Genomic DNA, 26,396 nt, shown 5'->3' on the forward strand with positions numbered 1-26,396 from the left:
AGGTTATCTCTAAAAGAAATAAAAATATGAAGATTGGGCTGGGAGGTACCTGTCTCAAACGTGATTCTGAATTTTGAACTTTACATACTGAGGATGGTGTATCTTTCTCTATTCCATTTATCTACAGCAATTTATACTGGACAGACTGGAATCGAGAAGCTCCAAAAATTGAAATATCTTCATTAGATGGAGAAAACAGGAGAATTCTGGTGAATAAAGACATTGGACTACCCAATGGTTTAACATTTGACCCTTTCTCCAAACTTCTGTGTTGGGCAGATGCAGGTAATACTTTTGATAGAATATTCACTTTAGCATCTATTACTATAAAAATAAATACTATCATTTAGATATTATGACTTAATTTTCCAAGACTCCATCCCTTACATGTGAACAATGAGCCACACAACCATTTTAATTACCTTTAATTCCTACTTGGAAAATAATTTTTTTCTTTTTACTTTAGTTAAAAGCCCTTATTAAAATAAGTATTGGGCCAGAAGGAATATAGCACTTCAAGTTATAAAACAGGCTTTCATGCCTGAAGCACTAGTTTTCAGGCTCAGTCCTCAGCACCCTCATAATTCAGAGCTGAATAGTGCTCTGGTCAAAAAATAAAATATACAGATTATTTTTTAAGTTTCTCTCATGTTCTACTCTGACAGGTTTTAACTAAATTCATTTTTTTGTCTTTAATAGAAAACTATATAACTGCAGTGAATATAAAATATGCTACTTCCTATTATACCTTTCTTTTCCTTAAGGAGGACTCTACCGCTACCTATTTTTTTATGGTATAAACAGATCCATCTATTTCTCTTTTGTGTTTTAAAACAGGAACAAAAAAACTGGAATGCACACTACCTGATGGAACTGGACGACGAGTCATTCAAAACAACCTCAACTACCCTTTCAGCATTGTTAGCTATGCAGACCACTTCTACCACACAGACTGGAGGAGGTGAGTCTAACATTCTGAACAAGCCTGCAAAGACAAACTATTTTTGGAGGATACACCACCTGTTTTACCAAGTGTCAAATAAGTGAACCTCAAGTTTCATTTCATTATCTCTTCACTAATATATATCACCCCCCAAATGTCACTGCTACAACAAAAACTATACTGATGTTACTTACACGTGTGGATTAGGGGGCATTGAAAAAAAAAGACCTGAAAAGTCCCTAAGATTTTTTCTTCCTTTTGCTCAGGGTTAATGGTTTATAATTGTTGACACATAGGTACAATTTACCTCCTTGTGGTGAGTATCTCTAAAACTAGTCTGGGATGAATAGTTAAAATAGATTAAGTGATTCTGATGTGCATTTCTAAGAGGCTCCCAGGCTACACTGGTTTGGTGACCTTAAGAACTACTTTAGACAAAAAAATCTAAATGCCAAAACTACTCATTTATTTACAAAATGTATTTTAGAAGGCTGGCAGAGATATTCTATTCCTCTATTAAGACTTTTTTTTTCTACCCAACCTTCAATCCCATTAATTCATGCTTTGTTACCAGGGATGGTGTTATATCAGTCAACAGAGACAGCGGTCAGTTTATGGATGAATATCTTCCAGAGCAGCGATCCCATCTGTATGGGATAACTGCAGTCTATCCCTATTGCCCAGCAGGTAAGTAAACATGCTCAGGCTTCACCTCTGGATAGAGAATGCTCTGACACCTGATATCCATTTGCTGCCAGTGACATAGTCACCATGCAAGCACTGTTTTATCTTAAGTCTACCTAATTAAACAAAAAAGATCATCCTATTAGAATGCTCCCCATTTAAAAGTTGTGCAACTTAGTTTTATACAAATTCTTGTCTTCTCATACCTCCACAGGAAGGAAATAAATATGGCATTGTAAAGGCCTTGTGAGTTTACAATCAGAACCTTGCACCATAAAGAACATTTGCGGTATACAAAGGTGAAGTGAAAAAGCAATCAACTGTTAGAAGTTCCTGGACATACAAGATGAGTTCACATGTTCAATGCGAAGTATATTTTGTGAAGTTTATACCTCAATCTTTACTACTGTATGTTTAAAAAATGTTACTGCAAGTTTTTAAAAAAGGTAACAGAATTTAATTATTGCTTAAAGCAACTTTTTATAAACATTGTATTTAAAAGAACAAATTCACTCAACTCATTTGTTATGGTTTCTTTCTGGTTAAGAATATACAGTTCTAAGATCAGAAACCTTGACATGTTAAAGAACCAACTTAGTTTTCCAATGAAAGACTTTTTTTTTTTATATCAGTGCATTTCTATTTATATATTAAAAGGTGCTAAAATGTTTCAATTTGTATTTTCTTATCCTGTAAGTCCCCTTATCAATTTACCTATAGAAATTACATTTATAAATACCAAAGATCTAACAGTTCAATTTCTAGACTACTCCAATAAAATTAAGTTTTCCTATGACTTGTGGGTCTGAATTATCTGTGACAAAGAAGGAGACAGGTTATACAGTAATAAGTTTAAAAAAAAAAAAACACTTTTCCCAACTTTATTAAAGAAAAATGATGGTAAATCTCAAACATTACATCAAATTTCTGCCCTCAAAAATGTGACATCTGACTTCCAAACACATGCCAGAAGTGTGCGTGCTTCCCAATGGTACTAAGTATGTAAGAAGTTGAAATCCTAATAATGTTCATCTTCCAACTTTCCCCAGTCTGTGGTCTGTCTTTGGATCAGCAATTATAGCCTGAACAGCTACGATGGCTTCATTAATTTTTGTCTGTAGCTCTCTGAGCTCTTCTATATGCAGCAAGCGTAGAATTTGAGCAGCTTCATTAAGAACTGCATCTGTTTTATAAGAAACACTATGTTAATTTTTATAATTAAGATCATGGAAAAGCATCTAAAACTGAACATATTATCACTTACCTCCCGTGTCAAAACCAAGAATATGTTCACCTAAAGCAACAGGCAAGCCCTTAAAAAAAAAATAAATCCATTAAGAATACATTCTTTTGTACTGAGGAGATAGCATAATGGTTACACAAACAATTCATGCCTGAGGCTTCCTAGTTCAATCCCCAGTACTGCCAGAACTCGGGTCTCTCACATAAAATTGGGTTGTTTATTAAAAAAAAAAAAAATAATACATTCTTCACTCCACTGAAGCTTGGTATCTTATATTTGCGCCACGTGCGCTAACCCGTTGCACTACCGCCCGACTCCCGAGGGTATCTTATAGATGCAGTAGTGAGAGGACTGAGCATTTTCTTTCCAAATATGCTTTTGATGAATATATGGTTAGGAAAGAATAGCCTTTACATGTTATCAGGAGTTAGCTGAATAACTCACCCAATCCTCTAAACAATACTAAAACAGACTCTTTTTTTCAGCAGTGCTTTGGCACTAATACTATGGAAGAGAATTAAACAGGCTACTCTTATCTCATCTCAGCTGTAGTTATTTTAATATCTAACCACTCACATTTCAAATATAGCTACTTTTTTTAGCCAGCACAATGCTAACCAGATTACATATAATCATGACCACTCACTTAGAAGTTCTTTGCAATCATCTAGGAAAATCAAACCATTTATTAACCTGTCTGCACCTAGATAGACATATTATAGGTGTTGACTATAATGATGCCAAATTGTATGGAATTTATAAGAACTATCAAATGAGGACAGTCTAGACTTTGTGGTGGTGTAAGACCATTGTCTATACATTCAATGTTACAAAAGAGGTCACTACTCAACTTGTCCACTGACTATATATAACATGGTACCTCTGAGATAGCATTAAGATTTAGCTACAGGGCGGAGGGTAGATAGCACCATGGTTATGCAGACAGACTCTCATGCCTGAGGCTCCAAAGTTCCAGGTTCAATCCCCCCGCACCACCATAAGCCAGAGCTGAACAGTGCTCTGGTTAAAAAATTCAAAAAAACAAGTAAAAAAAAAGATTTAGCTACAGCACTGAAAATAAAACAAGATTTTATTTTGCATACAAGAACAAAGATTTGGTTATGTTTTTTATCTTACTACATTCTAAAGACAGTTTTGCTGAAATGATCTTATTATAGAAGAACAATTTACTATCTATTCTATAGTGTGGGTGAAATAAGCTGATCTTTAATTCAGTTTTCAATAGTCTGGTTTATACATAATTAATATACCAATAAGAACCTTTTTAAGAAACTGGGTGTCTTTCATAGGGGGACAAAGCTGCCCTAACCTTTTAATACTGTTGAGCCTGGCTAACAAGGTTAGAGGACAAAAGACAAAGGGGAGTTAGGGAAAGACAAAAATGGACCAGAGACCAAAATGGTGGTCATGCTGAAAGAATTATTTTCGATGTCTATTCAACAGGGGGTAGGGCAACACATTATCAGACATCTACAGTAGCTACTGCTGCTAGCCCAAGGATAGTCTCTGCATAGTTCCAGTCCTTGAGACTTGAGGGACAGTTGGTATGATGGTTAATGGAAAACAGTCACAACATACACATCTCTCAAATCCACAGAGGAGGACTGAAAGATGAGTTTGTCACCTGAAGCTTATTTTCTAATACAGCTTCTACCCTTCTACCCAATCAACTAACTACCTTCTATAGAACTCTATACACTGGCCTTTGTCCCTACTTTAACAAAACCAGACTGCTTGAGTTTTACCAGTTAACTGGGTGACTTTAAGTAACTTGCCCCTATATTGTGCTAGGAAGTGGGTTTCTCTGAAAAAATAAAAGGGGGAATAGAATATTGATTGAAAAGGATTCAGTAACAAAAATAAAATGCATCTGTTGTTTCCAGCAATTAGTCAAAACAACTCAGTGAATTTCATAAGGCTAACTCTTAAATGGACTTCAACTGGGCGTATGTAGTAACATGTGCTGTGGATGGGCTAAGTGGTAGCTTCTTTTAAGGTATAAAGTAAGATAAAGTTCTTTTTCACTAAAAAATGATCCCCAACAACCTTTTATATACAACTCGCCTAAGACTAAATTCACTTCTACTACAGTAAACTTCTCTGGACCAGGGATATAGCTCAGTGGTAGAGTACATAACTTCAAAATAAAGCTCTGGCATTGACTGATCCCACACTATAACAAACAAATCATTTTTTCTCTGGATTGTATGGCTATGTTAAGTTGGCGTATGCAAAATGTAAGCATATAATAGTGACAAACTTTAAGTTTATTCCAATTTATTTTTAAGGCACATACCTCTTTTATTTGATTTGCTTTAGCAACTGCATCCTGTGTCAGGCGCTCCTGGACCAAAATGCGAATTGCCTAAGAGACCCCCAAAATATTGTTATTTCTTTTTGTTCACTGTTGTCTTGAGTCTAGAGAATACTGATGCCTAATTTGATTACGTTAAAATAAAAAATTAAACACCCTAGCTATTATGTCAACTTGTCACTTCTAATATTTAATAATGTGAAACACTGCTTCAAGTAAACTTTTTAAAAATTTATTTTATAATCTTTATTTATTTGACAGACACAGCCATAAATTGAGAGGGAAGGGGAATGTAGAGAGGGAGTGACAGACACCTGCAACACTGCTTCACTACTTGAAAAGCTTTCCATCTGAGGCTTCAAAACTAGGTCCTTACACATTGTAATGTGTGTTCAACCAGGTGCACCACAGCCCAGCCCCTTAAAAAAACATCTTTTATACAGGCAATAAACTTTCTAATACATAAAAGTAAGCTTCCTAACCTAGTTGTCAAACAACAGATGAATGGCTGAGTAAGTGTTGGTATACATACACAATGGAATACTACTCAGCTATTAAAAATGGTGCATCCACCTTCTTCACCTCATCTTGGATGAAGCTTAAAAGAATCATGCTAAGTGAGATAAACCAGAAAGAGAAGGATGAATATAGGATGATCCACTCAGACAGAAGTGGAAAAATAAGAACAGAAGGGAACACACAAAGCAGAATTTGGATTGGGTTTGGTGTATTGCACCAAAGTAAAAGACTCGGGGGGGGGGGGAGGGTTCAGGTCTTGAAGAATGATGGCAGAGGAGATCTTAAGTGGGGGTTGAACTGTTATGTGGAAAACTGAGAAATGTCACATGTACAAGCCATTGTATTTTACTGCTTACTGTAAACCATTAATGGCCCCAATTAAGAAAAATTAAAATATAAGTAGAGAAATAAATTGTATGCTCAACAACAGCTAGGCTTCCATCAATAAAAGTCCTTTGCTCACCTGGGTAGAGAAAGAAAAAAGAAAAAGCTTCCTTCCTATCCTTGAGCCTGCAGACATCATTTCAGAATATTATTATCAGGCGGTTGGGTGGTGGCACACATAGTACAAAGTATAAGGACTCATGCAAGGATCCCAGTTCTAGTCCATGGGTCCCAACCTACATGGGAGTCACTTCACACACAGTAAAGCGCAGATCTGTCTCTCTCCTTCTCTGTTATCACCCTCCCCTCTTAATTTCTTTCTGTCCTATCCAAAAATAATAAAAATGACCACAGGAGCAGTGGATTCATAGTGCAGGTACTAATCCCCAGTGATAACCTTGGAGGCAAAAAAAAAGTATCAAATCTGAGTGTGTACTAAAGTACACTATTGAATTATAAGTCTCCTCAGACATGCAGATGCACAAACATGCACAATTTTTGGCATTAGGTCCATACAGATGGACTTTCTTAATTAAGAATAAAATGTGTTCAGGTCTTTAACATTGCTTTCTTTATGGATAATACACTTTATTATGGCTTATGTATGTGCACATACTAAAAAACTTTAAAGATTTTGTCTTTTGACCAGAGAGCACCACTCAACTCTAGCTATTAGTTCAATGCACTGCACCACTGTACTCTAACCACCTCTAAGAATTTTTTAAAAGATTTTTTAATGGAAATTTAATAAGTGGATGACACAACCTGAAAGAGTAAAATATTTTTAAAATGATCACTTTTTATAATGAAAGGTGTGGATTACTTAATCTCTTGTGAGCAAAGTGAAAAATTCAAACTCAGTAAAAAGTCATTTACATGAACAACGTGTAGCAAAAGATCGTTTAATTTCATTTAATGTCAATTGCCAAAAGAATTTCTAGTCTTTTATCTTTAGTGCCACTTCCTTCATTTCTATCCCCCCATACTATAATTATTTCACACAAATCTTTTGAAGTATTTTCCCCCTTTAGAATTAACTGTCCTCTTTTTTTTTAAAGAGTCTCTTATGCCTGAGGCTCTGAATCCCCAGCTTCAATTTCCTGCACCACCATCAGCCAGAGCTGAGTAGTGCTCTGGCTTTAAAAAGAAAGAAAAAAGAAAAAAAAAAAAAAGGGAAAGAGAAAGAGTAGGCATTGCTCTCCCTCTGTAGGTAAGGGCCAGCGGCTTGAACTCAGATTTTGCACCTGGTGACATGTGTGCTCTAAGAAGTATGCCACCATCTGGCCCCCATGTGTCTCATTCTCCAGATATAGACTTGTTATTTATGATTTACCTAGAATTCAAGTAGTATGCTGCTAAATAACACCAGATTCACCATAAACCAAGCCTATAAAAGAGGACACACACTCAGAATTGGAGGTACCTTTGTAGATAGTGTGTTTAGTTACCTGAATATTCAGTACAAAAGCTCACTGTCATTAACTGTCCTCTTTTAGACCACTGGGTTCACTGAAATAGAGGTACAAGAAACTGGATTTTCTAGGACAGGGAAATTAGAAGAAAAATCTAGACTTGAGACTGGGAGTATGCATTTTTGAGCAAAGTCACAATTACTAATTTGGCACTTGCATTTAATAATTACAGACCAAGTCTCTGAAAGGACTGAGTAGACAGAAGTAGGTGATACAGGAAAAGGGATGGACCCCAAAATTAGAGCACCAAGTGCAGTAGTAACAATGCACAAGGACTCAGATCTCTGACTGGTGGGCTGGGGGTGATTCAAGAGCTGTGAGGCTGAAGGTGTCTGTCTCTCCTTCTATCTCCTTGTCCATCTCAATTTCTTTTTCTATCTTTAATAAATTAATTAGAACAAATTCTCTGTGCTTTTATTTTGTTTTCAGATAGAGACAAAAGAAAGGAAGAAAAAGAAACCATAGCATTAAAGCTCCCTTCAGTATGGTAGGGGCTGGGCTAGAATCTGGGTTGTGTGCATACAAAGCAGTGCACTATCCAAGTGCAGCCCTCTATCAGTCTTATATAGTATCACAAATGCTTCACATTAGTTTCTCCACATACACGTTAAAAGCCAAAAATATTAATATCTCTAGGGTTACTGGAAGAATAAAAATGACCATCTTTGCAAAGGATTTAACACAGTAGCAGGCACATAATTAATAACTGGATATTAATTATCTAAAAAATAGATTAAATCTACTTTATATCTCACATTCCTTCAGAGTTTAGTCATCCCAATCATAATATCGAACATAGCTACTTTTTGGAGAATGATGTTTTGATAGATACAGAGTTTCTATTAAGAACCAAGAATATGAAGCTGACCTTAAGCATTACCAGATAATCATCATGACGTTGAATCTGAAGAAGATTAGCCAAAGCCATTACACCAGCCTTAAAATCAGGATTAGTTACTATGAAAGATTAAAAATAGAAATTTAGAGCTCTACAAATATGTAATTAGAAATATACACATAACTAAACAAAAATACAGAAACAACCACAGTATCCTTTATATTCCAATAACGATACGTCTTAATTTTTAAAACCATTACAAGAGTATTGTGCAGGCAATCAATTAGATAAGTTCATGAGATTGACAGTTTTCCAATTATACCAATCTACATAAGGTCTGTTCTGTAACTTTGCAAGGCACATTTATGCAACACTTTAATTAAAATTTCTTTCCAAAGTTATTATTAACAATCCTTCAGTAGATAGTTTTCCCAAAACCTTTTCTCTAAATAGTAGCTAGAGAGCATCCAAGTAGCTTATTAATTCATAAGGATAACTTATAAATTAGGGTCATAATGAATCAATCTGAGCAAGAATACTTAACACATTATTATAACTCAGTAATTAGAATTTTCATTCTTCTCTTAAATGGCAAATGAATTTCCAGAAGACATCTGGGACTTAAAATAATGAAAACCTTTACCACTTGTCTCAGTGTCAAAAGATTAGAAAAAAATATTTTAAGATCCGAGGAAGGCAAACAGTCATACTATGATTAAAAATCACTGCCCCCTCCAATTACTATGAGCAGATCAAAGAAGAATATTTTTAACATTCAGATATTCAACTTCAACAAGAAGAAAGCACATGTAACTGGCAAAAAAAAAAAAACACCATAAAGGATGAAGTCTACCTAGGGCATTTTTTTATTTACTAAGACCAGGTAAGCTTAGACTTCATTCTAGGATTTAAAAATGAGGCAAAAAAATATTAGTAAACTAGTTTAAATATTTACCATAATATTTAAATAGTTTAAATACTTACCATCCAAATTGATCAGTGGCTCTGCATTTTTAGCTGCATTATCAGTATTTTTATCAGGTGCAGAGTCTTTGTATTTTTCAGCTATAAAATATGTAAAAGTAAAATTTGTACAACTGTAACTTAAGGTAAAACAAATAATCCTTACTGACTGAATTTAACTAAATCAAACTCATTAGAAGCATAAGACAACTCATCTAATAGATTATTTTTGTTACTAAAAATTTAACAAAAGACTATCTAATAGTTTTTGATTAGCTAACAATTACTGAAATATCTGACAAATATGTTTTCATCAGCATTTGGAAATACATTTCAAACATTGCCTAAATTTTAGGAGAGAATGTCTACTTTTACAGCTTCCTCTGAAACTTTACAGGAGGGTGGAAGAAGGGTTACATGGAATTTTATACAAACTTAAAAAGTTTCTCCACACACCTTTGAATGTGTATAATTCCCTACAGGCAAGATATGGAAACAACCAAAACACCATTTATAGATGGCTGAATAAAGACATTATGGAATATGTATTCAGTAGAATACTATGCAATTCTAGGGAAAAGAAATTACTGTGACCTTTGGAACTGCAGGTGATTATGCTTAGCAAAGTAAAGAAGTAAAAGACAACTACCAGATAAGTTCACTCATTTATGGATGTGAAACATGGGAATCTGAAAAGAAAGAATATCCCAGTTGTCTTAAAGACTATGTTAAGACTATGGAGATATGGGGATGGGGGGCAGGAAGGAGGGGAGTAGTGGGTACAGTATGTAATCTTATAAACCATTATTGAATCACTGATAAAAGATGTACAAACCACAAAAAAAATCCTTAAAGTTGTATTTTAAAAAAAGAAAAAAGAAAATCTGAACTAATGGAAACTTGAAATTCAGAATCCAAATTAAGATTTTATTATTTTGACTTAATACTTCAAAAGATAATAATTAACTACAGTTATAACCCAAAGTTACATCTCTGGTTATCACGTGCATATAATTTAATAATTAAGCAAGCAGGAAATAAAAATTTAACTCAAGATAGGAGCTATTCAGAAGAGCACAGAAAGAAAGACACAGAAAAACCCACATTATCTACACTGGCTTAAAAAAAAGAGAGAGAAGTTTTAAAAAGCCCTTTCTTGGGCTGGGCAGTGGCATACCTGGTTAAGCGTACACTATTACAGTGCGCAAGGAGCCAGGTTCAAGCTCCTGATCCCCACCTGCAGGGGAAAAGCTTCACAAGTGATGAAACAGGGCTGCAGGTGACTCTCTGTCCCTCTCCCTCTCTAAGATTTATTTATTTATTTATGAGAAACATAGGAGAGAGAGAACCAGACATCACTCTGGTACATGTGCTGCCGTAAGTTGCTTTACCCACTGTACCACCTCCTGGACCACCTCTCTCCCTTTCTAAATGTCTCTGTCCTATCAAATAAATAAGGTTAAAAGAGAAAGAGAGACAAAAAAAATTAGAAAGTGGGGCCAGTGGTGCAACACCTGGTTAAGCACACATAGTACTAAGCAAAAGACTGGCACAAGAATCTGGGTTGGAGCCCCTAGCTCCACCTGTAGGGGGGGACGCTTCAGAGTGGCAAACAAATCTTCAGGTGTCTACCCCCCACCCCATTTCTCTCTGCAGGTGTCTCCACCCACCCCCTACTTCTCTCTGTCCTATCCAATAAAATAGAAAATAGAAAAAGGGGGGGGGGGAGTCAGGCGGTAACGTAGCAGGTTAAGCGCATGTGGAGCGAAGTGCAAGGACCAGTGTAAGGATCCCGGTTCTAGCCCTGGAACCCTAACTGCAGTGGAATCACTTCACAAGCGGTGAAGCAGGTCTGCAGGTGTCTTATCTTTCTCTCCCCGTCTTCCCCTCCTTTCTCCATTTCTCTCTGTCCTATCCAACAATGACATCATCAACAACAACAATAACTACAACAATAAAAAGCAACAAGGACAACAAAAGAGAAAAAGAAAAAAGAAAAAAAGAAAAAAAATGGCCACCAGGAGCAGTGCCTCAGCAATAACCCTGGGGAAAAAAAACAAAAATAAAAACCCTCTCTCTTATAGTGATCTGGAAGGAACGATGGAATCAGAAAAATATCTTTCAGCAATATCATCAGTGTTTTGTTTATTTTTTTAAAAATAAATAACAGAAGGGGTTTGGGTGGTAGCGCACCTGGATGAGACACGTGTTATAATATGCAAGGACCTGGGTTTGAGTCCCCCCAGTTCCCAACTGCAAGGGAAAAGCTTTGTGAGTGGTCAAGCAGTATTGCAGGTGTCTCTCTCCCTTTCTAAGACCCCCTCCTCTGAATTTCTAGCTCTCTCTCTAATAAAATAAAGATAATTTGTTTTAAGTAACAGCAGCCTACTCATTACTGAGGAATAACTGCAGGTATGAGCCACAGTCAACTGCAGGGATTTGAGATCAGGCAGCACCTACTTTCTCCTACCTAAGTCATCAACATATAAAAATGGAATAGAATAAAGTGAGTAAATATTGAGATAGAACTATAATTTTATTTGGAAATAGTCTGAAAAAGTTGGGAGAGTACTTCCCTGCAAATCAACAGAGTTCCTAACAACTTAGACTGGAATGCATTAAAGGCCCCAGAAATCGATACTACCAAAATAAATAATTACAACATTTACTTAGTGGGATGGGGACTTGAAAGCATGATTTCAGCAATACAGGCCACTCTTTCAAGAGAGACAGAGACCACAGCCTAGAAAATTTTTTTTTTCTTGCCATAGTATTGCCCATATGGTACCAAGGCTCAACTTCATGTAATATAGGCACCTTACCTAGTGAGGTACTTTTATGTGTGCTACCCTCCCTACCAAAAAAAAAAAAAAAAAGACACTGTTCTGCATAATTATACAGCACTTATCAAAATGAAGAAATTAACTTTGATTCAGTATTTTATCTAAATGCTAAGCACATTTCACCAATTACTTTAGCAATACTATTGACAGCTAGAATAAATAAGCAAACAGACTAATTTCTCTCTAGTCTTACAGTATTTATTTTATGCAACCAGGATTAAGTTGGATTCCTACATGATTCCACCATTTCTGGTGACCTCTCCTTCCCTCTAGACAAGTCAATGAGAGACAGAGAGAGGACACACCCTCGCACCACTTCATGCTCATGAAGATGTCCCATCTGCAGGCACTTCCATGTGGCAGTACAGAACTTCAACCTGAGTGTTTGCACAGGAAAATGTGTGCACTCTCTGGGTGAGCCACCTGCTGGTCACCAGTGTTTATTTTTTAAAGGTAGAAAAATCACAAATACTAGTATTTTCTTCTTAAACTAAAACTTCAAGTAAAGCAAATTTTTAATTTTTAATGTAGTACTGGAGATCTTACCTAGAATTTCATGCATGTGCTTTGTAACTGAGTCAGCTACCCAACCCAACTTTTTTTTTTTTAATTATCTTTATTTGCTTGACAGAAACAGCTACAAATTAAGTAAAGGGGGAGATAGAGAAAGAGAGAGACAGAGAGACACCTGAAACACTACTTCACCACTTGAGAAGCTTTCCCCCTGCAGGTGAGGACCAGGGCCTTGAACCTGGGTCCTTGCACATTGTAACATATGCACTCAACCACAGCATCACCCAGGCCCTTCCCAGCCCAATTTTTTATTTGTAGTTTTTCAGAGAAAGAGCCTATAGTGCAAGGCTGGTGCTCTCACCACTGAGTACCATTTCTCCACCCACACCCGCAACCTTTGGTCCAGGGCTTTTAAGATTTCTGCCATACGGCTTCAAAAATTTAAGCCTGATACACAAAGGGGAAAGCAAGCTAATGATTCATATCAATATAAACCTTCATATACTGGGGCCAGGTAGTAGTGCACATGATTAAGCACACACATTATAGTGCCCAAGGACCCAGGTTCAAGCCCCTGGTCCCCACCTGCAAGGGAAAAGCTTCACAAGTGGTAAAGCAGAGCTGCAGGTGTCTCTCTTTCCTTCTCTATTTCCTCCTCCCCTTTCAATTTCTGTCTCTATCCAATAATAAATAAATAAATGTTTTTTTAAAAAGAATTCTAGTCTGAATATCTATTGGTGCTCACTGTAGTTTGAATAGCTATTAGAGGAAAACAATAGTTATCCACTGGAAAAAAAATAACAATAAACAAAAAAAACCCAACCTTCATGTATTACACTGGTTTGGTCAATTATTACAGTTGATAAACACACCTACAGTATACAGAAAACTGTCAGGTGTTAAGGCTACCCACTCAACCACAGAAAGATATTCATATCCCAATGCTTGCAACTCATCAGTATGCTACTTTACAAAGCAAACACAACTTTAGAAATGTGATTCAACACTTTGAAATAGGAAGGCTATCCTACATTATGCAGATAAAGTCAAAGTAAACACAGCATCTTTCCAAGAGGTAGGCAAGAGGATCAAAGTCAAAGAAGATGATCTGATAATGGAAATTAACTGAATTAAGAGACTTAAAGATACTGTATCAGTGCACTTAAAAGGGCCAGAATATGAGCAACCTTTAGTAGGCAGCAGAAAAGACAAATGTAAAGGGTTTTTCTTATTATTATTATTTCTACCTTATTTATTTGTATTTGACAAGACTGAGAGAAATTAATAGGGCTGGGGAGATAGAGAGGGAGAGAGAAGCTGCAGACCTGCTTCACCACTCATGAAGCACCCTCCTTGTAGGTGAGGAGGAAGTATGCGTGCTTAATTGAGTGTGCTACTTTCTGGCCCCCAAATGTAGAGTTTTTGGTAGAGAACTTTTAAAAGGAATCAACTCTAATGACAATTTGGTGTGAGTCTGCTAAGACAGATGCTGGACTCCAGAACTAGAAGATAATAGTGTTTTAAGTCACCAACTTAGTGGCAATTTGGTGTAACAGCATTAGCAAATTAATAGAGGCACCATTCAGAAAACATTACTTTCAGGTGGCATAGAGGCTGCACCTTAAAAGGATTGACCAGAGTTTAATGTGTACAGAGAGATAAATAGCACATTAGCTAAAGGTAAAGTGTAAGCAAAGAAATCAAAAAGAGTAAAATGATGTAAATACAAAACCACATTGCTGTTGTTTGCCTGGGTGGTAAAATGCCTGACACTGGCAAAATTTCTTGAGCTAATTTCTAGACTTAGGCTAGAGTTCCTTTGGTAGAAAATGAGGAAACATGATCTCTTGAGTATTTAACAAGAGTTTTATGTAAGCATGGCATAGCATTCTAAAACAGATTTATGCTTCAAGAAATTCCCATGGGGCTAGGCAGTAATGCACCTGGTGGACTGCACATATTGCCACTTAAAAGGACCTGGGGTCAAGCCCCTGGCTCCCACCTACAAAGGGAAAACTTCACAAGTGATGAAGCATTACTACAGGTGACTCTCTTTTTTTCCCCTTTTTATCTCCTTCCTTCTCAACTTCTTTCTCTCTATCCAAAAAAGAAAGGATGAGAGAAAAAAAGGGGGGGGGGAAGGTCACTGGGAGCAGTGGATTGATTATGCAGGCACTTAGGGCCAGTAATACCTGGAGGTAATAACCTAAATAAAAGTAAACTAAAAAATATATATATTTTGGTATACCAGGTAGATGAGAAAAGACAGTGATATTATGGGGGACTAATTTGAACGATATAATAATGCCAACAGAAAGTGACAAGAGCAGAAATCAGGACAAACAGCAGTGGGAATGGAGAAGGAAAGATACATGAGTTATGGGAAAAGATGAGTGACAGGGTGGGAGGAAAAGGAAGAAACCAAAGCTCAAAAAGGCTTCATCAACAAATGACTAAGGGAACTCAGACAATTCCACAAAAGGTGGAAAATACACACACACACACACCTGCAGATGATGAAGGTACAATAACTGGAACTTGCACTTTGATGTTGACAGGCCATTCAAAATGAACTTGGGAAATGAGAGGAAACATGTCTTATAGGGATGTTTACTACGGGTACTAATATTCAAAACTTGCAATACAAATATCTGTAATAAAACATTAAACATAATCAACAAATATATTTTGGTTTATAGTGCATAGTGGGACCAAATGTATGTTACAAGGACAGTGCAGTAGCATACCTGGTTGAGTCCACACATTTTAGTGTGCAAGGACTGAGGTTCAAACCCTCAATCCCCACCTATAGAATGAAAGCTTCACAAACAGTGAAACAATGCTGCAGGTGTCTCTCTCTCTCTCTCTCTCTCCTTATTTCCCCCTTCCCTCACAATTTCCTGTTTCTACCCAAGCAAGTAAAAATATTTAAATAAAATATTTTTAGAAAAAGCTTAAGACTGTGAGGTCCCAGGTTCAACTTCTGGCAGCTGCATAAGCCAGAGCTGAGCAGCACTCTGGGGAAAGAAAAACAAACAAACAAAAAAACTACACACATATACACCCAAAGCTACCCCCACCAAAAAAAAAAACCTAAAGCCACACACACACACACACACACACACACACACACACACACACACACACACACACACACACACACACACCATTAGTGTAGGGGAGATAGCATAATGTTATGAAAAGGACTTTTGGGGGATTCCGGAAGATGGTGGACTGAGAAGCTGCTAGTGGCTTGAGCTCCAACAACATCTGCTGGAAACGGTAGGTTTTTTTGCCTTTAGCAGGACAGTCAATAAGGGGTCCTAGCGGTGACACCAAGGAGGTGACTATAACTCAATTTGGGTTAGAAGATAGAATAAAAAGGAAAAAAAAAATTAATTATTATTCCCGAAGCGCACCCCTGGCCACCTTCCTCCCACATAACCAGTCCCTGGGAGCCAGAGAGCTGCTCCTAAGCAGGCTCCCCTGCTGAGCTTCTTTCTTTACCAAGATTCCTGGCCCACCAGGGGGTGTCATTCCAATTCCAATTCTGTTCCTTTCTGAAACCCTTGGCCCTATTTTTTTCTAAGTGGCCAATTCCAGCTACAAATATTCAACCAAGTAGAGCCTTACTCAGACAGGGAAAGACCTCCAGGTGTTTTTTTGTTTGTTTCTTTGTTTGCTTTATTTTCTCAACAATCAGCTGCCTCTGCTCAGGGGGCCTGAGACAATCTGGAGCCATCCAAGCTGAAGACAGGACACGTTTTTTACTCTGTTCTATTTTATTGTCAATACTAGATATACGGGTATCCCTTTCCCCATCTCCTTAAGGTTGACCAGAATTAACTCTTAGTGTATTTTCCATTGCTAGGGACTGGGCGTCTTATCCACTGGTGGAGTAACTTGTTTCACTCTTCCTACCTCCCCTACCAACTCTTCTCCTTCCCCCTCCACCTAGCTAATTAAATAATAATAAATAAGTAACTCTTTCCTTTCACTGCTCTTTTATTACTGTTCTTTTTCTTATCTTTTTTCTTTTCTCTCTCTCTCTCTTTTTTTCTTCCTTTTCTCATTCTTGTCATCCTTTCTTCCTTTGGCTTTCTGAATTCACTGATACACGTTTGGGAATTATTTTGGGGAAGAAATCTGACTCAGAGTGGACTCTCTCTGCATGTATCTCTGCTCTACTTCCCTTTCTCCTCTAGCTACCCCAAGAATATCCAGTGGATAGTAGATTTGCATAACTGTCTATTCTTGCTATCCCTTTTTTCCTTTCTCTTCCTTCTTCACTTGGATTTGGTTGCCATTTTTTATCGGCCTGGAGACATTGTCTAACTGATATCTGTTAAACTGCTTCAATCCTTGCTTCAGTTGCTATTGTAATTTCTGAGGTTGGTGACTGCATTTGTCATAAAGGTATCTAGTATAGCGTAGCTTGTACTCAAAACACAACAACCGAGGAACAACAGGACATAAAAATAAAAAACACATTAATAAAAAAAATGGTCAGATAAAAAGCAAATAAAACTGCTACTACAATGAATGAAGATAAAAGCCCAGAAGAAACTATAAATCAGCCAGAAATAACCATAGATAATAAAACTATGCAAGCAATAATAAACTTATTAATCATAGAAATGAAAACAACTTTGGAGGAAAGGGCTAGCGATAGTAGGGAAACAATAGATGAAACCCTCAAGGAAAATACGAATTACCCTGAGGCAATTAGAGAACTGAAAGCTGAAATAGATAAACTGAAGAAAGCAGCTGAGGGAAGGGAAAGCAGATTAGCAGAAGCAGAAAACAGAATTAGTCAGACAGAGGATGAGCTAGAGAAAACTAAGAAAGAGGTGAAAGAGCTCAAAAAGAGATTGAGAGACACTGAAAACAACAACAGAGACATATGGGATGATCTCAAAAGTAACATTCATATAATTGGCCTGCCAGAGGAAGAAGCAAGCATTCTGAGGAAATTATAGAAGAAAACTTTCCAGACCTGAACTACAGAAAGGACATTAAGATTCAAGAGGCCCAGAGAGTACCAAACAGAATCAAGCCAGACCTGAAGACACCAAGACACATCACAGTCACAATGAAAAGTAAGGATAAAGAAAGGATCCTAAAAGCTGCAAGAGAAAAACAAAAAGTCACATACAGGGGGAAACCCATAAGACTATCAGCAGACTTCTCCACTCAAACTCTAAAAGCCAGAATAGAATGGCAAGCTATCTATTGAGCCCTGAATGAAAAAGGGTTTCAACCAAGGGTAATATATCCTGCTAGACTTTCATTCAAACTAGATGGAGGGATCAAAACCTTCTTAGACAAACAACAGTTAAAGGAGGCAACCATCACCAAACCGGCCCTGAAAGAGGTTCTGAAAGACCTCTTATAAACAAGAACATCACTATAATACTTGCAATATATCAGAGCAAATAAAAATTTGTTGAACAATGGCACTACAATACATTAAATCCATAATATCAATAAATGTTGATGGCTTAAACTCACCCATCAAAAGGCACAGAGTGGGGGGATGGATCAGAAAACATAACCCAACCATATGCTGCTTGCAAGAATCCCATCTAACACAACAAGATAAACACAGACTTAAAGTGAAAGGATGGAAAACTATCATACAGGATAACGGACCACAAAAAAAAGGAAGGAACAGCCATTCTCATCTCAGACACAATAGATTTTAAATTAAATAAAGTAATAAAAGATAGGCAAGGACATTACATAATGATTAGAGGATCAATCAGCCAAGAAGACTTAACAATTATTAACATCTATGCATACAATGAGGGACCATCTAAATACATCAAGCACCTACTGAAAGAACTTCAAAAATACATCAGTAGTAATACAATAATAGTGGGAGACTGTAACACCCCACTCTCACACTTAGACAGATCAACAAAGAAACAAGAGAATTAAATGAAGAGATGGACAGACTAGACCTCCTGGACATTTTCAGAGTTCTTCACCCCCAAAAACTGGAATACACATTCTTTTTAAATCCACATAACACATACTCAAGGATAGACCACATGTTAGGCCACAAACACAGCATCAATAAATTCCAGAGCACTGAAATCATCCCAAGTATCTTCTCAGACCACAGTGGAGTAAAACTAACATTTAACAACAAACAGAAAATTATTAAAAGTCACAGAATTTGGAAACTAAACAACATACTCCTTAAGAACCACTGGGTCAGAGAGTCACTCAAGCAAGAAATTCAAATGTTCCTGGAAAACAAATGAAAATGAAGACACAACCTATCAAAATATTTGGGACACAGCCAAAGCAGTACTGAGAGGGAAAGTTATAGCCATACAATCACATATTAAACAACAAGAAAAAGCTCAAATAAACGACCTTACTGCACACCTCAAGGACTTAGAGGAAGAGGAACAAAGGAACCCTAAAGCAACCAGAAGGACAGAAATCACTAAAATTAGAGCAGAAATAAACAACATTGAAAATAAGAGAACCATACAAAAGATCAATGAAGCCAAATGTTGGTTCTTTCAAAGATTAAACAAAATTGACAACCCCCTAGCCAGACTCACCAAACAAAAAAGAGAGAAGACTCAAATTAATAGAATTGTAAATGATGGAGGAGATATCACAACTGACACAACAAAGTACTTAATGAAATAGTTTCTACTTAGACCTAGATACCCCTCCTCACCTACATCCTATTGCACATCCCTCAATCACTGCAAAGCTAACCTTGTCAAGCAAAGCTTTTGTCACTACAAAAGTTGAGTAAGAGCAAGAGACTAACACACTTTTATTGATGACTCTTTAGTTACTACCAGGCCACCCCATCACCTGGTGTCCTGTTCAGGGAATTGTGGGATTCCCACACAGACATGATGGGCCTAGACTTTTAGGGGATCCCTCTCACCACTGTCACTGGCCATATCCATCAAGAACAACATAATGGACCCCTCTGTGAGCCCCAATAGGACTTTGCCCTCAATGTGGATAAACAATGGTAGAGAATGTTTCATTCTCTGAAAAGAGGTTGGATAACATACTCTACCTATCACTTAAGGATGATGGGTCCTATAATTAGTGCAGCCTGGAGTGTCCCTAGCCATGACCACAAAATGCCACCTTAGACCTACAGAGATGCAGAGGTTACACAGGCTCCTGTGCTGAATATGGGCCCCAGATCAAACTGATGGGGTTTAGTTAGCAATATTTATATACTTTTCCCATATTTGGGAGCTCTCTCATCCCTGAACCATCTTTCTAGTCCTTTTTCCAACTATGACACCATCTTCCCAGTCAATAACTTAGGTTACCTGCATATTAGATGTCAAGTTCAAGCAAAAACTAGCTAAGTCATGGGCCCCTTGGGATATACCTAAAACAGACCTACTAGCTTTTTCCAGAATGGAGACCCCAAATCTTCATCTGCAATATTCTTGTCTTTAGGTTCATGATTAGTCAACAATTTGTTTTGCTTTATATCTTAACTCTTTTTCAGCCACCAGGTTTCAGATGCTATCATGATGCCAACCTGACTTCACTGGGCAGACAACTCCACAAATGTGTCCTGAAGCCCCTCCTCTCCAGATCCCTGCCTGGGTCTATACTCCCAGAAGGATAAAGAATAGGAAAGCTATCTGGGGAGGGGATTAGATACGGAGTTCTGGTGGTGGGAATTTTGTGAAATTGTACCACTCTTATCTTATGGTCTTGTCAATATTTCCATTTATAAATAAAAATTAAAAAGAAAAGAAATTATGCACAGAGAATGGTTACAAAGTAAATAGATTTTTAAATAGATGCTGAAAAGGGAGATAAGACTGTAAGGAGTTTATTAAAGTAAACCAAAGATAAAGAAACACAAACTGGTTAAGTTCTTTACATTTTTATACTCTTTTTCTCATCATCTCTCTGTTTTGCTATAACATATGTGTCTACCATAAAACATACCATTATCTCCATATTCAAGTCTAACTGCTAGACCAAGAAGCCAGTCAATTGCTTCTTGTCGATCTTGAATCTTGAAAGGACAATTAACGTCTCTGAGATACTGTGAAGAAAAATAAATCCAATTTTAGTATTACTATAAAGCCATGGGTTAAAAAAAGTAAGAGTTGAAAGAAATAATCCTACTTAAAATCCCTTAGAGTTTAATATACTTATCAAACATTAGATGCCAACAATATAACTCAAAAGAAAACAGTATGCCATCCTAGAAAAAACTACCATGCCTATGATCTTTTTTAAAGTTTTACTTTCATGAGTCCAGGAAGGTGACAACTTCCAAATAACTGAGAAAACTGAGGACCAGAGAGTCTAGTACTTGTCAATAGTCACACAAGAACTGGGACATAAAACCTAACCTTTCATATGTAGAAAAAATTAAAAAAAAAAAAAGATTTTAAAAATCTAATTTCAGCAACAATGCTGTTATTCAAAACTCTTTGAGCTATCTTTTAGAAATCCTTTTGGAATACTTAGTGAATTCGCACTTTCAATCAATTCACCTTCAAAAATTTTATGCCCCCGTTTCAAAAAACAACACTTCACAAGATTAGTCATCATTAAAAAAAAAAAAAAAACCTTAAAAATATAGTATTAGAGCTATTTGAAAGATGTATAACTTCCAATATATTTAAGTTATCTATTTCACTGTCACTTCTTGATGTTTCTTTTATTTTGTCCTTAGGGTTGGGTATCTGTAACTCCACTGCTACTGGAGGCCATCTTCTTTTCTTCCTTTTATTTGTAAGAACAGAGAGGAACTGAGTGGGAGAAAGGGAGAGAAAGAGAGAGGGAATGGGTGGAGGGGGGAGAGACAGATACAGACAGACATATCTATATCACTGTTCCACTATTCACAAAGCTTCACCCCCTACAGGTGGAGATCAGAGGCTTGAACCTGGCTTCTTTTGCATGGCAATCAGTACAAGCCAACCAGTGCACCAGTGCCTGGCCCCTTCTCGGTCTTTCTGTCAGAATTTTTGTTGTTGTTCATGTGGTATTATGGATAGCACTCAGGGCCTCACACATAAAAGGCATAATTTACCACTTAGCTACACTGCCAGTCCATAAATTAAAAAAAGAAAAAAAAGATTTAGAAACTAGAACACCTGCTGTGGCATACGTGAAGCACAGAACTTGGTCTCACGTATGCAATGAATGATTCAACTTGATGAGCCATATCCTTGATTGCCAAAAAGATTTTACATTCTTCAAATAACCTCCTATATATGGAAAGATGTATTCTTCTGTACAAATAAATGGATCCCAAGATATAACATACATAAGTTTTTGCCAGCAGGGTTCTGACTGGACTTGGTTCCTACATGGCTCTAGCAATATGCCCCCTCCTCTTCCAGACATTTATTTAATATATATAGATGACCCTTTGGGAACAACAGAGGTACATTTTTCAAAGCTCTGTACATAAAGACATAACTCTTGCTTTCAAGATTGTCAACAATGTTTTATTTTAATACTTTAATACTTATTGCTATTTTTTTGTCTAATATAGAAATTTTGATACGGGTCATTTTTACAATAACCACTGGCAAAATGAATATGTCACTAAGAAAACTTACTGTTTTTAGATATGACTTTTTATTTGATACTAAAAGATTGGTAGGGATATACTTTATGTAATGGGATAGTATGATTTGCTCTACTAACAAAAACATGGTAAGAAAAAAAAAGTCTTATTTCTGAAATCCACCACTTTTTTTAACCTTGATCATTACTCATTATTATTTTCGAACTTTTAAGCTTGTCTTCACTGACTATTTAGAAAAGCTCTCTGTACTTACTTTATGATCTAATTCATTACCTTTTCGAAGAACTTGGGCCAATCATTGCTATGGATGTTTCTTAAATTACCTCTCTCTTCAATTTTGTAGTGTCTGATTTTCTGGTCTTCAAGCCAAACAATAAAGTTTCTAAATTCTGTTTCATCTGCAAAAAAGTATCATAAATTACTAAAAGTAGGGGGGGGGGGGAAACAGTAACATTTTCTCCTCCACAAACTGTCATGTGAATTTTTTTTTTTAAACTCTAAAATTTAAGATAATTGAACTACTTGAAGCAAGAGTTATTTTTGTATAAACAGATTACAAATATTGTCATGAATTCAAATTCTGGCTCCAGAAGTAGTTGTGAGGACTTGGGACTGTTAACAGGAAAACTGACTCTTGGTCTCCTCAGATTATTCTAAGAATAAGACAGATATCAGCAAGCAGAAAGTGTTTATTAAGAGAGAGAACAAGAAAAATCTGTTGAGAGAAACGGTAGGAAATACCGGTTGGACAAGCTCCAAGAAGAGGAGCAGTTCTGCCTATTTCCCTTACAACTCTGATTTTTGTTGACTACAGCTGTAGAAACCAAGAAGTTTCTTCTTGTCATTCTCTTCTTCCTTTTAAAATCATCACCAGGCTTTACACTGCAAGCTGACTTCTTCATATAGAGACAGAGGCAGAGAAAGAAAGACAGCATAGTTCAAAAGCTCCCCCAAGTGTGATGAGGACATACCTAGAACCTGGATAGCATGCATGACAAAGAAGGTCCAATATTAGTTTATATTGTGTAAGCTCATGCAGTATACAAATAAGAACTAACGCCTAGAGCAGAAGGTAGCACATGGATATAGGAATGAATATGTAGGCGTGAAGTCCTGAGTTCAATCCCAGCATCACATATTACCAGGATGACACTCTGATTTTCTATTCTCTCAAGTAAAAACAGTCAACTTGTTTTTTCCAGACTTTAGTGTTCCCAGGTGTCAAGTAAGAGTTAAATGTTCCATTTCCTTTTTTTTGGTGCCTGAATGTGTTTGGTATAATTTCAGTTTTTCCCTTTTCCTGAGAAGAGAGACAAATCTTCTCATCCCAAGTTTTAGCTAATAAGCCTACTAGTGTTATCACTTAATTTTTTCTGTGTTTAAGATTAAGCTACACAACGGAAGAGGATTTACCTCTTAGGTCTGTTGTGATGGGGAAATAAAAGAAAAAAATAGTGTCTGGAACATAGTTTTTGCTATGGAAGTGTTAAACTGCATGCTTCATTCAATACCCTGACACTTTTTTTTTTGAGGTAAATATTCCCATTTTACTGATGAGAAAAATGAGACTCAAAATTCAAACTAGATGCAAGTTCTATTACCACTAACCTTCCTATTTTATAATAGACAAGGCGGAAAATTATTTTTAGAAAAATATCAATTCAATGCTTCTAAGGGAGACCAGGAGAATTTATCCTGCTTGAAAATTATTTTCAAAATGAAATTCAAACTTCTATGAAATATTTAGAACTTTCCAGTGCTCTGAACATTACAGATTGTATCTGATCAATTTCAAATTTATTAGTGTGCCACAGGTCAGGAACTATGGAAGCAAATGAATAGTGATGGACAGTAATCGAAGAGACAGCGGGTGGCAATGTTAATACTTTTAAGTCATTACTGTTTTGGTCCATACCCCCAGAGAGGGAGAAGAATGTTAGGGGAAGATTACCACCGGGCTCTGAACACCAATTCCACCTGGACTCGCAGCGAGAAGAGGAAAAAAGGACAATCGGAAGTAGTAACGGGTGTTAACGTGTGACTAAGAAAAGAAAGCAGGATCTTAGAGGGGCAATGGACAACTGTATATAAAGATGACAGACAGTCATAGAAATAACAGTCAACTCTTATCTGTGACCTTGGGAGAATCACTATAGTTTCCAAAGGAGGGAGTGGAGACACAAACTCTGGTGGTGGAAACCTGTTACCTCGCAATCCTGTAAATCCATCTTAAATCACTAACAGCATACAATAATTAAACGCCATTACTGCAAAACCCCAAACAGCTGTCATTTACCATTCAGTGGCCACACACAAGTGCTATTACTCAGTGGCCCCCACTCCGCCTCAACCCATACCGTAATTCGCTGCTATACACTGTTCGTCCCCAGCTGCTGGTAGGTGTCCGGGGGCCCCACTCCCTCAAGCCCAGCCCACAGCGAACTAGTCTAAGTTACTCCGCAGCCTCCTCTGGGCGCCAGCAGGTGCTGCAGGTGCGGGTCAGTTACTCGCCGAGGCTTGGAGGGAGCTGAAGGGCAAGGACTCTTCCTGTAAGGAGGGGAGGCGGCTGGGTGAGGGATGGCGTTCGCAGAGGTTAGCAAGTGCAGAGGGGCACTGTGGAAGGCAGATATGAGTGAGCGAGCTTGGTGGGCAGCAGCGGCGTCTGACGCTGGGTACAGAGGGGCCCAGGTATCCCGGGGGACACAAGGCCGCAAAAGGACCCCGTGGGAAGCCCGGTCCCGCCGCTGTACAGCCAGCCGCGCGGTGAGCAATGCGCATTCGTCCGGGCCCGCCGCCGCCTCACCTTTGCAGTTAAAGCCCGCGGGGTTGTGGTAGTCGAGGGCTGTCAGCTTGCGTCGGAACATGCTCCCGGCTTCTCGCTCTGGACGCCCAGGCTCGCACCCGGAGAGGAGAGGCGAGCAGGAACCCACGGCGCAGGCACCGGCTACGCGGCGAGAGGGCGGGCAGACGCCGGGACGCTTAGCCAGGACGGCGGCTTGGACCAATCAACGTTTAGGATAGGCGGATGCGGACGCAAGGCCACCAATCGTGGCCCCTTCAAGGGAGGCGGGACCACGTTGTGGTACGTCGATGTTCAAATAAACTTTATTGTCAGCTTCTTAATTGTACATTAACAAAAAGCTACTGAGAAACAATTTCTTGTTATTTTCACCACTTGTAGAAACAGTATATATAAGGAATAGTATATATGAGGTTTGTGCTATTGGCCATACTTCTTACTGAATAATAGAATTCTTTAGTATTTTTAGTGTTTTCATTCATTGTGTGCCTCCTACATAATAGGTGCTTAACACTGTTTATACAAAGTGTTAAAGAAATTACCTTTGCTTCATGTTAGCAAAGTTACCAAAGTTCAAGTAAACGTAGAAATACAATACTATATGGTAGATCAAGTCATCACCACCAGTCATGGAATCTCTAAAAGCAGAAGCTGCGAGTTATATTTTAATTCCCTTTCACTTCCTTTGCAGCATCCAGTAGCTCATCAGTTCCTGTTCTTCTAGCGTTTGCCCTTCTTCCGTAGCCAGTCAACAGTGTCAGGTTGAAAGCTGTCAGGAGCTGCTTGTTGCTGGCTTTGAAAGTGACTGGGACCCATGTGGATTCAGTCGGCTAGGAAGAATCTTCAGTTTCCCCAATGAATGGGTACTCACGGGATGCACCACGAGAAGGTCGATCCAATGCATCTCAGTTCCTGTTATTCTGTTTATCTAAAGTCCCTCACCTCATCCAACCCCACACATACTGCTTCAAAGAAGGCTCTCATCTATTTTGCTCCCCCATCCCCACAGTAAAGGTAGTGATTTTTCTAAAACAAAAACTTGCCCAGTTTTTCATATTTAATGTCTAGAAAGCAAGTGGTTCTTCCTTGGCCTTTAGGAAGGTAATAAACATTTCTGCTATGTTTAAACGTCTTTCTGATCCAGTCCCTATTTGTACTTAGGCACTAGAGAGAAAACAGTGAGCAAGACAGGTCTCTATTTTCATTTCAGTTTTATAATGCTAAAAGAAAAACAGATAATAAGTATGGACTATGGTTTGGAGATGGTGGAGAGTTCACTCCACTATCATAAGAGTAG

General features: G+C 37.7%; 2 protein-coding genes across 3 annotated transcripts in view; one reads left to right on the plus strand and one right to left on the minus strand.

Annotated features, from left to right (window-relative positions):
• The window catches only part of NID2 (nidogen 2), an 80,230-nt gene extending 77,807 nt beyond the window's left edge, over positions 1-2,423 (plus strand). The window contains exons 18-21 of one of the 2 annotated variants that reach the window (XM_060174968.1): positions 128-285; positions 838-961; positions 1,518-1,630; positions 1,842-2,423. In XM_060174968.1, coding sequence (XP_060030951.1) covers positions 128-285; positions 838-961; positions 1,518-1,630; positions 1,842-1,852 — 406 coding nt within the window. In that variant the 3' untranslated portion in view covers positions 1,853-2,423. Of the gene's footprint in view, positions 1-127; positions 286-837; positions 962-1,517; positions 1,639-1,841 lie in introns of those variants that run through there. The other variant, XM_060174969.1, reaches the window with a different exon arrangement.
• Positions 2,424-2,494: 71 nt separating this feature from the next.
• Positions 2,495-25,307, minus strand: RTRAF (RNA transcription, translation and transport factor). Its single transcript, XM_007532051.2, has 8 exons — positions 25,103-25,307; positions 22,573-22,697; positions 20,697-20,796; positions 9,403-9,483; positions 8,449-8,537; positions 5,188-5,256; positions 2,892-2,940; positions 2,495-2,810 (listed from the first exon to the last, which is right to left on the minus strand). The coding sequence occupies exons 1-8, from the start codon at positions 25,161-25,163 to the stop codon at positions 2,656-2,658; spliced, it is 729 nt and encodes a 242-aa protein (XP_007532113.1). The 5' UTR covers positions 25,164-25,307; the 3' UTR covers positions 2,495-2,655.
• Between the last annotated feature and the right edge of the window lie 1,089 nt (positions 25,308-26,396).

Source organism: Erinaceus europaeus, chromosome 16, assembly GCF_950295315.1.
Source record: "Erinaceus europaeus chromosome 16, mEriEur2.1, whole genome shotgun sequence".
Lineage (NCBI taxonomy): Eukaryota > Metazoa > Chordata > Mammalia > Eulipotyphla > Erinaceidae > Erinaceus > Erinaceus europaeus.